Here is a 15,488-nt window from a genome sequence, read left to right as displayed (position 1 = left end):
GGTCCAAAAAGCAACTCTTCTTTTTTCAGGACACAAGCTACGGTTGCCAACATCAATTTGGGGAATCAGGAGGCCTCATGCTCCCCAGGCCCCATCCCCCAAATGTCCAAATATTTCTCAAGCTGGAGCGGGCAATCCGAATATGATGCCGTAGCAGCCGCTCTCTTCTCCAGCGGATCTGGCCCCTGAAACTGGAGATCAGGTGCAATTCCAGGTCTCCCCTGCTCGACTGGAGGGTGGCAACCCAGCCACAACCTGCACCAAAGGCCTGCATGCATTTTTAAAATCCTGGATCGTGACACTGTGGGATTGCAGGATTTTTTTTTTGTTACGCTGCCTTTCAATAAAATAATTTATTAAGGGCTTAATAAAAACACAAGACTAGAATGAGAGCCAGGCATTTAAAGTATCCAAGCAATGCAGGCAGGAATAAAGAGCGGGTTTGAAAACACTGAGGGAAGCCAACCGAAAAGGGCAGATTCTGAAACTGCTGTCCAGCTCAGAACGAGCCAAATACACAGAGGGGTTGTTTTTTTTTAAAAAATAGGAAGGGGCTTCAGGAAGAAACTTCGGAGGTGGTGGGGAGGAGAGCGGAGAGGACGGTTCCGTGTCTGGAAATGAAGCCAGGAAAGAAAAAGGCTGCAACAACTGGGAATTTTTAGCTAGGACCTGACAATAAACAGGGGGGGGGGGGTCATTTCTGTTGGCAGTGCAGAACAGGATTCATAACACTGGGCTTAAATGATGGGCAGGTAGATAGCCATGCGATACGGGGGGGGGGGGAGCTGCGAGTTCTCCGTCCTTGGAGGTGCTTAAGCAGAGACCACACAGTTATTTCTCAGGGATGATTTTGGGGTCATCCTGCACGGGGCAGTGGCTCAGGCTGGGTGGTTTTCAGGCCCCGTCTAACCTTTTATTTCCATGAAAACTTCCACAAGAGGGCATTCTGCTACTGTCGTAAGGACCGGTATGCGGCCATTATATTTTTCCTTTGCAAGCTCCCCCCCCCCCCCCCCAATCTCTACAAAGGCAGCACATCCGTTTTCTAGATAAATAAATAGCTTTGGGGCCATGGCATAAAAGGCTGCGCTTCCCCTGGAAATAAGTCTTGTTCTTCCGTAAGAGGGAACCTGACTAGTAGAACTTGTAGACAGGCAGGATGGGCCCCTCGGGATCGGTAGCTCCCTGCAGAGGCTCCTTTCCTTTGCCCTCTGCTTGAATCTAGTTGATTACAGTCTGCATCAGCCCCTTGCCTGCACACCCCCTGCACCTCCTGACTGGGATGAAAGGACTCAGAGATCTCTGCTTCTACACACAAATGACAACACCGTGACTCTCAAAAGTGCCTGCCCTGAAGGTCGGCCTCTAAGGAGAGCTCCTGGACTCCTGGACTGGATTTTGCGTCTCTGCTTACGGCCTCCTGATTGTTAGATGGGTTGATCAACCCCGGAAGGACTTGTTGCTCTCAAGGAGCCCCTGGACTTGGATCGGGCTGTTCTGCTGCCAACCAGCAGAGCTAACATCCCTTGCATAACACCCTCCCCCCCCCCCGTCTGCCCACTGCCAACCAATAAGCTGATCATTTTTATTGAGTAGCCTCAGAGTTATGAGAGGAGGAGAGGGGCTCGGGGGGGGGGGGCAACGTTCTCTTTCAAGCAGCAAAAAGGCGAAGAGGAAAGCCAGACTTCTGGCGGAGGGCTCAGAGCCCCAGGAGTGTGGCTCCAGATTTCCGGGAGCGGCCGAGAGAAAAGGCTCCAGGGCCCGGGCCGACAGAGACAGGATGTTTGCCCTTCCCTGGGTCTCGCATGAGGCCCCAGAGACATTTCTGCCCTGTCTGTGGAGGGGAAGGAAGCGTCCGCTTGCCCAGGAATTTGCTGTGTCTCTCGAAAGCCAGGCCAAGGCCAAGGCCGGCGCACGCCTGTTCATCCCATCAGCGCTGCAGGGCCCGGAATTCGCTGGCTGCCTTGCAGGGCTCTCCCGTCATCCAGCCGGGCAGTGAGGTCAGTGTCCGAAATGAGCCTCCGTGGAAAACTCACCGCTCACCTGCTGGCTTGCTTGTGCCGCCTGAGGTGGGCCGTGTTGGCCTCACTCTGGGGAAGCTGCCCGGGTCGGGAATGTGGAAACACCCCTGAAGAGCATGGGGCACATGAGGGCTGACCCTGGGTGTTGAACTCAGCCACCCAGGAGAGGGGGAGAGGCGTGAGCCTTACATGCAAGGCAGACCCACAGTCCACGTCAACGTTGGAAGTCCACCTGACTGAGCCTGGGACCTCCTGCAAGGCAAGCAGAGGCTCTGCCACTGAGCCACGTTCTGGACCGACGGCCGCTTCCCCAAGTTAATGGTTTTCACACGAACACCTATGAAAACGCCGAATCTGACCCTCCCCACACCAGCACCTGCTCTCCGGGGTCTCCGGCAGAAGTCTTTCCCGTCCCCTCCTGCCCTGGAGATGCTGGGGACTGAGCCTGGGACCTTCTGAATGCCCTGTGCATGACCTCTGAGGCTCTTCTTGAAGCCTGCGGATTTTATTTCAGACTTGAGAATGCTAATTTGTAAGCATTTTTGTGCAAACGTCTGGACCTCATGGCTGCAGAAGGAAAAGCAAAGAAAACAGCACGTCCTCATTGCCTCTTGATTCCACATGGAGTTTTCACCTCCCACGGCCATCATGCGCTGTTGGGGCAACCTTCCCTGGAAACCTCCACCCTCCAGGAATGGCTGCTGCATCTAAAAACAGGACTTGGTTGGGGGAGACTCTCTGGACTCTACTGAGTTAAAGAGGAGGAATTAACCGCTCTATATTTACGCCAGGGGGAGGAATGCAAGCGAGAGGGTTTTTCAGCTGGAAAACCATTAATTCCTTATCGGAAGGCTCTCGTTTCAAGGGCACAGCGCCACCGCCCTGCGTACCCCTGACCGACGTGAGGAAGGCAGCAAGAACAGATGTCTGCCCCGGGTCCGCTTTCCAGGCTCACAATCCGCCCAAAGTGGTGCTTTGGCCTGATCTCGAACGCAGCTCTCCCAGCTCCAAGAAAACTTCAAGTGACTTTTACAAAGTCCAGCCACAAGTCGCCCAGGTCAGAAAGTATCTGGAAAGAGCTGGTGAAAGCAGAAGGAGGCCGAGTAAAGTAGCAGAGATGCAGCGTGCTGAATGCCGGCCCACGGATATCCCTCCGTCCGAGGAAACGCTCTCTTGCCAGGGTTAATTTGCACGGGACGCCCAGGGCCTGTGAGGGAGGGAGGTCGGAGAGGAGGGTCACCCTAGGGCCCGTTCCATGGAGACTGGCTCTGAAGCCATGATGCCCGGGGGCGTTACGGACATGGACAAGACCCATAGCACCTGGGGTTGTCACTGCATCCTCTGGCAGCGAAGTCCACATTTCAATCCTTCCCCTTCTAACCGGAAGCAGCCGACCCTTTTGAAAGGGCTCCACGCTCCCCTCCAACCACCCCTTTCCTGGATTTTGTGGAAGAAAGTTGAGCTCTATAGTGCTAGAACGATACAGTATCTCAGCGGGGCAGCTGTGAGCTAGCCCTATAGCGCTCCACTTAGCCTGTGAGAATAAAAAAGTCTGAGGAAGATGGTGTGTTGAAAAGGGGCAGGGGGAAGTGCAGCGCAAATAGAAGGGCCGCAGATGTATAAAGCAGGACACCACAGATTGTGGTGTGGGTGGGGAGAAGGGACTGTGCCCATGTTTGGCTCTTGTAGGCCTTCCTTGCATGCCCAGGGAAAGGCCAATAGCCACTTTGGAGTCAGGAGGCAAATTTCCTCCAGGGATTCTGGGTTTCTTTGGGGGGGGGGTTATCATCTGGACACGGAATTAGGGTCACTGTCAGTGGGATGGTAGTTGTGAATTTCCAGCATTATGCAGCGAGATGGACTAGATGACCCTGGAGGCCCCTTCCAGCTCAATGACTTTATGACTCTAAAAGGTGAAAATGGGAGAAAGGCATTTACCCTTTTGCTAAGCAGATGCAAGCAGCTATGTATGGAAAGTAAATGAAATTAAATCCATTAGCAGCCAGTTGCTAAAACAGTTGCACCAGAAATGGCACAAAAATGTGTTAGGAACCAGCGACTAAAATGGATCAACAAGGCTGTTTGAATGGGGCCAAAGTGCAAGAATGAAATTGAGATGGAACAAATTCCTTCAGGGATGAAGCAAACACTCATCACACAAATGGCCCCTGTGTGAGACGGGAGGCTGGACTGGAGGGACCCTCCCTGGCCTGACCCAGCAGGGCTCTTCTGAGGGTCTTCTCAGGGGAAGGCCTCGGCCTCCCTGCCCTGTGGCTGGCCCTGCAGAGGAACTGGCTGGCCCCTGGGTGAGACGGGAGGCTGGACTGGAGGGACCCTCCCTGGCCTGACCCAGCAGGGCTCTTCTGGGGTCCTTCTAAGGGACTGGAGGGACCCTCCTTCCTGGCCTGACCCAGCAGGGCTCTTCTGAAGTATTTAATTAATGGAAACAGCCCCATAAGCCTTAATTTTGGCCCCTGCAGCTGCACATTCCTTTGGCAACACTAGCTCTGGTCTATCAGATGGCGAGTTTGGTGCTATCAAAACACCAGCAAGAGTTATTATTCAGTCCCAGCTGAATGCAGGTGGAGGGCTGGGAGGGCGTCCATCAGGCCTTCCCCTGATCTTGCCTCCTGGCTCTTGGATTCAGAGGATCAGTTCCTCAGCCCCCATGGCTAGTAGCCACCGCGGGACCTCTCCTCCATGCACCTGCCTAGTCCCCCTTTAAAAGCCATCTCCTCTGGTAGCAAATCCCACAGTTCAAGTGCTCCCGCTTTCATCCGCATGCCCCCGCCCCTTCCCACCCTTCTGTCGCCAGCCAGCTACCCATCCATAAGTCATTGCCTCGGCTGATGCTTGTTGTGTAACACCAGCTGCCAGCAGGTCTGGCTGAGGGCCACAATCTGCAAACACCACAAACGCATTCCTGCCTGCACACGTGTGGGAAGAGCCATTGCAGCCCTGCCGCCGGCCCCCTCCCCTCTGGGGCACAGGCAAGCTTCCCAGGCCAACAGCAGGGCTGGTGCCGCAGGCCGTGTTTCTTCCAGCTGCCCCGCTCTGAAATCCAAGGAAGCACCCAAAGAGCTCGTGGGAGACATCGCTTCTGTTTTGGGCTTAATTTCTGGCTTGGTTTTGGATATCCTTAAGCCATTTCGGTCTGCCTTTATGAGCTCAAAACAATAAAGTATTGGTTCAGCCTCACGTAGAGTCCTCTGTTCAGTTTTGGGCACCCCAGTTGATGATGAAGAAGATGATGATGAATGATGATGAAGAAGAAGAAGAAGAAGAAGAAGAGTTGGTTCTTATATGCCGCTTTTCCCTACCCAAAGGAGGCTCAAAGCGGCTTACAGTCGCCTTCCCTTTCCTCTCCCCACAACAGACACCCTGTGGGGTGGGTGAGGCTGAGAGAGCCCTGATATCACTGCCCGGTCAGAACAGTTTTATCAGTGCTGTGACTAGCCCAAGGTCACCCAGCTGGTTGCATGTGGGGGAGCGCAGAATCGAACCTGGCATGCCAGATTAGAAGTCGGCACTCCTAACCACTACACCAAACTGGCTCCAGAGGGATGTAGAGAAACTGGAGGGCTCACTGTCAACCCCATCCTCCCCAGGATCCATCCCCAAATTTCCACCTCTCCATCCCCTGCCTGGGGTCAGGGGGGCTGGGCCACCCTACTAATTGCCTGGGCTCTGATGCTGGTTTGAACTTCCAAGCAAAACAGCCGTGGTTTCTGTTCCTTCCTCTAGAATCCTAATCTAGCCTTTGCCCTGCAGTTCCCCCAAAGAGGGCCCTTATTTGCCTGCCTCTTGTTCAAAGCCCTGGACACCCTATGAATTTTATTCAAAATTGTATTTCTGCACCCTCCTCTCATGCAATGATCTCAGGATTCCAGGTACAAAAATATGCCTTGCAATTTCTCTGTGAGTGCGACCTGTTCTTACGAAGCTGAGAAGTTTGATTGGGTTAGTGAAATTTCAACTCTCCCTCCCCCCCCCCCGCCAAATGCTCCATTCCCACCCGGTCTAGACATGTCCCTTTGTGATCCCCAAGGATGCTGCGGAAAGGCCTCCCACGTACATACGGAGCGCCAATGTGCTCAGCTCGCCCTGACACCCACGAGACCAAGCAGCTGGCGCTGGCATTCCTCCTGCCTGAGTCGGCCCCTGGCCACACCCACTGAGCAAGCCACGCAGGGCCTCCCCAGAGCTCCCTCCCCAGAGCTCCCTGGCGGAGACTTTTTTCACCCCATTAAAGATTAGGGACTGGGGCTCCCTGGCTGCATATTCGGCCGGCAGAGCACTTCCATGGAGAGCGGGGCAGGGAGGGCTTCTGGAGCACAGAGAAGGACCCAGAAGATGGCAAAGGAGGCAGATCCTGGAAAGTAACCATAAATGCAAAGAGAAGCTGATGAACTGGATGCTGTACAAGGTCCCGGGTCCAATCCCTGGCAGCATCTACGGTCAGACGGTCCACGCAGGAGGGGATGGGAAAGACCTCGGTGCTGGACGCCCTGCAGAGCTGCTGCCATTCCAAGAGAGCCAGTCACCGTGGCCGGGACTTTGCAACGGCAACCATTTCATCTTCTTTGCCAGCTGCTTTGGGCAGCTGCTGGACGCCTCGTCTCCCTGTCTCTCTCAGAAGTCACAGAGTTCTGTTACCCTCCTGCAGACGCCACACGGCTCACTCTTATTCAGCAGAAAGGCCCACTTACATTCCTCCTAAGTTACTACAAGGCCAGATGGCCAAGAGGTCACCAAAAGCACACTCCTGTTTCAACACAACAGCTAGAAAGCTGCAGAAACAAATGCTCCCCATTAGAAACTCAGCTCCTCTTGATTCCTGTGAAACCCCCCCCCCCTCCCCGGGGAGACCTTGAGAAATAATGAATCAGCCGGGCCTGTGGGAGCCCAGTCAGGACCAAGTAGCCTCAGGGCCTTGGGCTAAATTTCAGTCCCAGAATAATGGTTTATCTGGGGCTGAGGACCCCAAAGGACAGCTGTTTCCAAGAACTCCCTCCCTTCTTCACCAGCTGAGCACAATTACTCAAGAGCTAAATGCCAGGAATGCTGCCAGTTGCTTATCATTACGGCAATTACTGTTTGCTTTAGCATTTCTAGCCCAGCAGACATGCCCCCCCCCAAAAGGCATCAAATGAGTTGCCCCCCTCTGGTTCCTTTTTTAAAAAAAATTAAGAACTGCACATCATTATGAAGGTGGGAGTCAGCCTGTGGAACAGTTTCTTCTCATTCCCAAGGGACCCAGGCAAATTGAAACAGGATCCCCACCCCTCACCCCTGTGTATGAAGAACGCACATAACTGGGTTGAAAATATTCTTGGAGAGACACGCTGCATGTTACTTCTACATCTTCTTTATGGAATCCCATTTCCGATCTCAGGAGCTCCATTTCGTATCTGAGACAATGACATATAGAATCATAGTTGGAAGGAACCTCCTGGGTCATCTAGTCCAGCCCCCTGCACTATGCAGGACACTCACAACCCTCTCGCTCACCCACTGTCACCTGCCACCCCCCCCCTTGAGCCTTCCCAGAATCAGCCTCTCCAACAGATGGCTCTCCAGCCTCTGCTTAAAAACCTCCAAAGATGGAGAACCCACCACCTCCCGAGGAAGCCTGTTCCACTGAGAAACCGCTCTAACTGTCAGGAACTTCTTCCGGAGGTTTATAAAACCGTCCTCTTTATTAGAAGAAGAGTTGGTTTTTCTACACTGCCAGAAGCAGGGTATGCGCTTTCATACACTTTTCACTGCCTGAAGGAGTCTCAAAACGGCTTAGAATCGCCTTCCCTTCCTCTCCCCACAATAGACACTCTGTGAGGTAGGTGAGGCTTGGAGAGCTCTAAGAGAACTGTTCTATGAGAAAAAAACATAAGAGAACTGTGACTGCCCAAAGTCACCCAGCTAGCTGCATGTGGAGGAGTAGGGAATCAAACCTGGGTCTCCAGATTAGAGGCTGCCACTCCTAACCACTGCACTAGGCTGGCTTAGAAACCTGCAGTGTAGGTAGTCTGTAAGGAACAATTAAAAGCAAGGGGAAGCTGACCTGGGTGGACCAATCTCTTATAGAGATTGAATCATAGATTTGGAAGGGATCTCATGGGTCATCTAGTCCAACCCCCTGCACTAAGCTGATGAACTGGATGCTGCAGAAGGTCCCGGGTCCAATCCCCAGAAGCATCTACAGTCAGAAGGTCCAGGCAGGAGGGGATGGGAAAGACCTCCGTGCTTGAGACCCTGGAGAGCTGCTGACAGTCTGAGTAGATGACGGTGGGTGACCTTGAGGGACCAAGATTCAGCAGACAGCATGTGTATGTGGGGAGGGCCCCTGGTTCTGTAGCAGGGCCTCTGCTTGGCAGGCAGCAGGTCCCAGGTTCAAGGGGCGCAACAAAAACAAAGGGAAAAGGAGGCGCCATTTTGCAAAAAAGACACTTCTTTGAAAAGAGGAAGGGAGCAAAGCATGATGGGAAGCTGCCTCCATCAGCCTCCGCCTGGGAAATGAGGAGAGGAAAGTCCAAATCTGGAAACGCTAGAGTCAACCCGCAGCATCCCAAGGAAGTCGAAAATGAGGCTAAAACAAGGTCATGTGGAAATGGTCACAGAGAGGTTTTCTGTCTCCTGCCTGGTCTTGCGGGGATTGAACCTGGGACCTTCTGAGACCCATGTAGATGCTCTGCATGCCAGTACAAACCAGGCACCAGCAGGGGGGGTGGCAGTGAGAGAAAAGGCGTGCACTTGAAGATTTAGGACAGGATGTTTTTGAACCTTAGCAGAGTCAGTTTAAGAACATAACCATTAAGGGACTACTAAAGGCTGCACAGGCTCTGGTTAAGTGAGTGCCTCAAAGGGAGAAAGCCCCTGTATGCAGACTGGGCTGGAAGGCTGCAGTGCGCACACAACAAAAGCCCAACGCGAAACCAGACCCCGTATGGCAAGTGCGCATTTCAAAGCATGCCCAAATATGTCCCAGAGCTCACACCGGGAAACCAAACCTTTGAACTGATTTTAAGGCTGCCGGGCACAGCCCCAGGAGAGAAAGCCGGAGCAGGGAGACGAACAAGAGAAATATTCTTTGCTAATTGAAGGCCCTTTAACCTTTCCCATGAAAACCACTCGTTATTCTTGGCCAGGCATTTCTGCTGACTCACGGCAGGCAGCACAAGGAGCTCCGGGCTGGGGCAGAAGCATATCAGCAATTCCCCCGCGTCAGCCCTGCGCCACGCTCAAGGTGGTGCCTTCTCCCCCAAGAGAGAGCTTTGGGAGAACAGGAGGTACGGAACGGACCAGAAGCCTGTGCGGGCACCCGGACACGTTCAGGAGCCACCGATAGAGTGGCCTCCACTCAGTCCAAAAGCAGCACGGAGCTGAGTCAACTGGCTGAAACAGGACAACAAAGAATCCGGGGTTGTGCATGCACGCCACCGGGAGATGTCCAGCACACGGGCAGTGCAGCCTCTCTTCCTCAAGGGAGTTCACTCTCAGCCGCACTGGGCACTTTGGTTCCTTCAAAGGGTGCTCCCCCAGGGCCCTCTAATTTTGAGAGGCACAGGGAACCACTCCACAGCTGCCAAACTGGGGTGGGAACAGGGTGAGTCCCCTCTGCCTCCATGGTACCACTTCAAAGGGACCCAAGAAAGGAGGAGAACTCCAGAGAAGGACCCCAACCCACACGGCTCGGACCTACATGGATGGGGCCCCAAAGGAACCGGGCACTCTCCTGGGGAACCTGCCTTTCCTGGGTTTAACACTGGAGGGTGTGGCAGGGAGCATTCTGTGCCCCCCCCCCACCCCACCCCCAGGGATATGTCTTACTTTCTGCACACAGGAATCTCTGTCTGCAAACGAAATGCAGATCTCAGGGTTGACAAGCCTGGGGAATTCTTGGAGATTTTGGGGGTGGAGTCTAGGGTGGGCAGTTGTGTGTGATGCCCCCGAGCCACCCTCCAGAATGGCTGTTTTCTCCAGGGAACTGATCTCATCTAGTCCAACCCCCTGCAGTATGCAGGACTCTCACATCCCAATTGCTCTGTCTTCTGGCAATACAGGTCATGACATGGGCTGGATATGGGCCCTAGACAGGCTGGTTCCAGACCCATTTGACTCCCCCCCCCCCGTGTGCATGCAAAGACACTCTTGCAAACTTGATGCTCCTTGAAACACTCGTCAGCAACAGGCCCTGGTTCGAATCCACCCTCCTGTGCAGCTTGTGGGATGACTCTGGGTCAGGTTCTCTCTCAGCCCACCTCTCCAGGCTGTTGTGAATATCAGTGATGGGCTCGAACTTAAAATCTGAAGCACTAGCTCCTGCGTTGCTAATTCAAATTACTGTTTTAATTGATTTAACTATGTTTGTACAGGTTTTTATGCTGTTCACTGCCCAAGCCAGCTTGCAGGCAGAGGCAGCCAATAAATGAAGACATAAATACATAAACGTTCTGGTTGAGTGCAGCCCAGAAGTTTCCCAAACTGAACTACCCCTTTCTAAACAAAGGGTGGCGAAATGGACGTGTTTAATGGCTCACAGCCATTTAAGTCTAACAACTGACAGACAGACACCCCACCCCCACTCAGCTGTTAGGCTTAAATGGCCCAAACAGCCAAACAGTCCTGAACCAGGCCGGGCCAAGTTTGTACAGAATTTTGGATCATGAACTGGTTGGTGCCCATCCCTAGAGAGTATCAAAGGGCAGAAGTCTGTAAACAGCTTTCTGTGTGGGAAAAAGCAAATAAATTGGGCCTCCGTGATGGGGGAGCCTGGGGGGGGATACCTCTGGGGCTCTCCCAGCCAACCGCTGATTTCCCCAAGGAGTTACTGTGACCTTGGCAGCTGCAAGCGAGCTAAGAGGAGGTCACCGAGAGGCAGAGGAAGGGGGCCTGCTCCAGGCAGGCAGGCAGGCTGGCCAACCAACCACGAAACAAACCAGACAAAGAAGCCGAAAGCACAGGCCCTCCCCCCCCTCCCAACGGCCACACATTCCTGGCCAAGGGATTGTCTGGGATCCGGAGCAGGAAGCCTCCCCTAATCTCATTTCCTTTTCAGCTTTCCAGAGACTAAGCCAGGTCAAGCTGCCGTTGAGCCCCACAGCAAGGTCCGCCTGGGCCCTTCCCTGCAGGTCACTTGCTAAAGAAAATAAAAATAAAAATATAATCCCTCTCTTTGCGCAGGGTTTGCCTACGAAGGACGTGGCTTAGTGGCGGGAACAAGACAGGATTCGCAGGGCGGGTCGCCGTGTCGGTCTGACGCAGCAGCAGACAGTCTGGGCCCCGGGGCCTCGTGAGGACCCCAAAGTTGGATCCTAGGCCTAACCTTTCGTGTGCAGGCACACTTCCTCAGAGACGCTGGGACGGAAGTCCCCAAGCAGGACACAGAGGTTGCCGAATAATTCTGTTAATCTTAAAGGTTTCAGTCCACTCAAATTTTATCCAGCGGGAAGCAGAGAGAGACCTTTAGATCTTGCAGGCTTCTGTGAGTCGGGTCACCCCCTCAGCCCCTGGGCAAGACAGGAGGCTGGACGAAATGGTCCCTCCCTGGTCTGATCCAGCAGGGCTCCTCCTATGTAAACCTTGGCCTCTCTGCTACAAACTGGTTCCATGATGGACTTCCGTCCTGATCCAAATTGTCCCTTCTGTAATCCACATTTTCCCAATCTGTGCCAAACCGCCCCAAGCACTCCTGCAGACATTCAAAGACATGTGTTTTCATGCACATTCCATGTACGGCGCACTCTCCAGTATGCACCAGTGCAACCTGTGGCCCAGTGCGTCTTTTGTCCACATCAGGTGTCCCCGGTGTGGTGCCTGTGAGCATGATGGTACCCATTGAAACCTTCTCTGGGGCCCACCAAGTGTTTTTGGAAAGTGGGTGGGGCTAGGTGCAGCTTTCCCCCAACAGAGCTTGTGATTGGCTATGTGGATTTAAAGGTAAAACACAGCTGCTCCCTGAGATGCTAGGATTGGGCTTCTATAGAATTTTGGTCCCTGATGTTTTGTGGCTGGCTCTGCCCCCTGCAGCAGCCCTTTTTGGGACTGTGTCCATCACCCCAGGTCGGTATTAGAAAAGGGACCACCAGCTCTAGAAACATGGAGACCCCGGCTGACCTCACACCCACATTAGATGGCACCTCCTGGACCATTGCACATGTACACCATGAGTCATTCACCCTTAAGCTTGCACACAGAGGAAAACTTTGTCTTACAAGGGCCCTGTTGGATCAGGCCAATGGCCCATCCAGTCCAGTACTGGGTCACATAGGGGCCAAAACCCAGGGCCCTCAGGAGGTCCACCAGCAGGGCTAGAACTCCAGTAGCCCTCCTACTGTGGCCCCTCAAGCACTACAGAGCATCCCTGCCCCAGACAGAGTATTCCATCTCTCCTTCATGGCTCAAAGACACTCCTGAACTTCTGCTCTCAAGAACATAAGAGGAACCAGATTGGATCAGGCCAGTGGCCCATATCTAGTCCCGCCCTCTGTGCCACAGCAGCATCCCGAATCCCTCAGGTGCCCTCAGGAAGTGCAGGGCCAGAACCCCAGGAGCCCTCCCACTGTGGCCCCCCAAGCACCCAGAAGACAGAGCATCTCTGCCCCCCAACGAGAGTTCCCTCTATCCCTTGTGGCTAAGAGCCTCTCATGGGCCCCTGCCCCAGATGTTTCTCCCTCCCCCTCTGTGCTTCCTGCAGCGGTGGGGTCATTTCCCCACAACCCCGCAAAGTGGCAAGCTCTTCTCACCCTGGGGTACAGTCCCGTCACTCAAAGAAGTTGGCTGTCCAGGCTGGGACCGGAGGGGGAGTCACTTCCGATCAGTGGTCCACCTCCTGCAAAGCACGACCTTTGGGACCTCACAGGGCCAGAGGAGGGGCAGGATTCAGCCGTGCAAAGAGCACCCAGCCGCCGGCTAGAAGGACACACTTGGGAAACGGCGTTCCAGCCAGGCCTCCTCCTGGGACAGCTGCAAACTCAACGGGTCCGGCCACCTCTCCTCCTCGACTCCCCCTGCGCTGCACTGCCATTCCCGCCACACGGGAGACCCCGGAGCCTCGTCCCACTCCTGGCGGCTCCGAGGAGGCCAAGCGCAGCGAGCGGAAAACGGCACGGAAGAGACCGGCGGGGACACTGCCAAGCATCGGACCAAAAGAGCAGCCGGGCTGGCCCTTCCCAGCACCGCCGCATCCCGCTGGCCTCTTCCGATGACTGGCGCAGCAAATGGGATTCTTTTGCGCCTCCAAGCAGAAGCTGAGTGGGACGGAAGCCCTTCGGAGGCTGCTTCTCCCCCAGGCAAGGGGGCCCTGCACCCCTTGGCTCCCCCCTGGGCACAGAGAGGTGCTGCCTGGCTGGTCGACTGGCTGCAGACTCCACCTGCCCTGAAGAAAAGCATCGGGGGAAGGAGGCGATTTTGACAGGAAGAACAGCACCTGTGGGAAGGCAGTGGGCGCAGGGGGCTCCCTATTTCCACAGGGGCATTTCCCCAGCCCTCTCCTCCGCCCACCACTGGGGACCCCTGCCCTCCTTCTCCCCCCCCCCCTGCATGCCTCAGCCAGCTTGCCTGCAGCCCTTCCCCAGGGGCACCGGTGCAGGCAATGCGTGCAGCAGGGAGCACGGGAGAGGGAGTACTACCAAGGGAGTCCGCAGGGGGCGGGGGCTGTCAGAAACCTGAGGGTCTGTGGACACCTGCCCTGGACTGTAACAGCCACCCAGAAGCCACTAAGAAGACCATGCAATCCGCAGTCATACAGGTGAGCACAAAGGCAGATCTCCTGGATGTAGCCACCTCTTAGATATCCTGGGGGGGGGGGAGGCTGGGAGGAACAGACCCGAGCATCAGGCCGGAGAGATGACCGGGGAGGGGAGCTGTCTAGATGCACTGCAGACGCCGGACCCGTGCTGGGTACCAAATGGGTGGGGAAAAGAGGCGGGGGGGAGGGGCCGGCAAGGACTTTCGACAGGGAGCCCAAGGCCACCGTTGGGGGCTTCAGCCGGCTGACCGGGAGGGGCGACGGGAAAGCGTCTCTGTGGCCGGGACAGCAGTTCTTTCCCGAGCTCAGGGGGGCGGGGAACTTCCCTCGCAGCTCTGCGCCGTTCCGCACCGCTCGCTTGATGCCTTCAGATGTCCCGGGCAGGGCGGGAGGGGCGCCCGAGGACCAAATGCCCCGTGCCTCTTTCCAAGAGCGGGGCAGGGAGAGGAGGGCGGTTCCCGCGGGGTGTCCCTGGGGAGCGGTGGGGCAGGTGGGCGGTGGCCTTACCTGGATGTAGGCGCGCTGCAGGTAGCTGTAGGGCAGGCGGCGCTGGAAGTCGGCGCGCACCTCGTGGCTGGCGGCGGGCGGCGGGCGCGGGCGGCAGGCGCGGAGGCAGCGGGCGCGGCGGAGGGCGGCGCGGGCGGCGGGCAGGTCGTCGGCGGGCCGGAAGGGCGCCTCCCGGCGGCAGCGGAGCCCGCACGACACGCGCCCCTCTCGCAGGCGCCGGTGGGCGCTCAGAGCCCGCTCCAGGCAGCGCACGGCGCCCGCGAAGTCCCCCCGCGAGTGCGCCTCCACGCCGGCCGCGTACAGCTCGTCGAAGGGCAGCTCCGGGGACGCCGAAGCCTCGTCCTCGTCCTCCGCCTCGGGGCACGCCGCCCCCAGCCCGGCCCCCAGCAGCAGCAGCCCCAGCAGCAGCCCCAGCAGCAGCCCGCCGAGGCCCGGCGAGGGCAGCATCGTCCGCGGGCAGCGAGGCAGGGACGGAGGCCGGACGCCGCCGGCCCCCGGGCGGGGAGGGAGGGAGGGCGGGAGGGCGGGCTCCAGGCAGTCCCGGGCAGGCGGCGCGCACCGCACAAGGCTCCTCAACCGGCGGCCCGGGAAGCGCCGGCCGCTCTGAGCCGCTCCGCTCCGCTCCGCTCGGCCCCGCCCCGCCGCCTGCCGGCCGCCCCCCGCTCCCGGCTCGGCTCCCCTGGCCGTCGCGGGTGGGGAAGGCGGGGCGGGCGGCCGTGCTGCGCCTTGCTGCTGCTGCTGCTGAGCCTCCTTCTTCGTAGGCTAGCTTGGACCTCCAGGCCAGGCTGTCCGGGCTCCCGCTGGGGCTGGGGCTCGACCGTGGAGAAGGTGACCCCCAATGACCAAGTGACATGTGGGCATCCCAATTGCACAGGCCGCTGGCTAAGCACGGGGGCCACGCCCAGAATTAGGCCCCCCACCTGCGAGGAACCATCGCCTGCCCCATGGACACAGCACAAGACTTCCCTGTAACTTGTGGGCACAGCTGGCCTGTTTTTGTCTGCCCAGGAGGGGGCAGGTGGAACCCAGAGCTTCCCCTTCATTCCATTGCCCCCAGGCACCATAGAAGAATAGCCCATCTGTGGCCCAGTCAGCAGGAGGGTCATGCAGACTGGTTGGGGAATCCCCCCGAGGATTTCTGTCTCAGCTTTCACTCCCCTCCATCTCAGCTGGGGAAGAGTTCAAAGAGCTCGGTCACATCTGCCTGGAAAGCA

General features: G+C 56.4%; 1 protein-coding gene across 1 annotated transcript in view; it reads right to left on the bottom strand.

The window, feature by feature from the left end:
• Positions 1-15,027, bottom strand: part of P3H2 (prolyl 3-hydroxylase 2) — a 68,627-nt gene extending 53,600 nt beyond the window's left edge. The window contains exon 1 of the mRNA XM_077348006.1: positions 14,275-15,027. Coding sequence (XP_077204121.1) covers positions 14,275-14,721 — 447 coding nt within the window. The 5' untranslated portion in view covers positions 14,722-15,027. The remainder of the gene's footprint in view (positions 1-14,274) is intronic.
• Between the last annotated feature and the right edge of the window lie 461 nt (positions 15,028-15,488).

This window comes from Paroedura picta, chromosome 8 (assembly GCF_049243985.1).
Source record: "Paroedura picta isolate Pp20150507F chromosome 8, Ppicta_v3.0, whole genome shotgun sequence".
Classification (NCBI taxonomy): domain Eukaryota; kingdom Metazoa; phylum Chordata; class Lepidosauria; order Squamata; family Gekkonidae; genus Paroedura; species Paroedura picta.
Note: the sequence above shows the minus strand (reverse complement) of the source record. Positions and strands in the feature narration are given on the sequence as shown.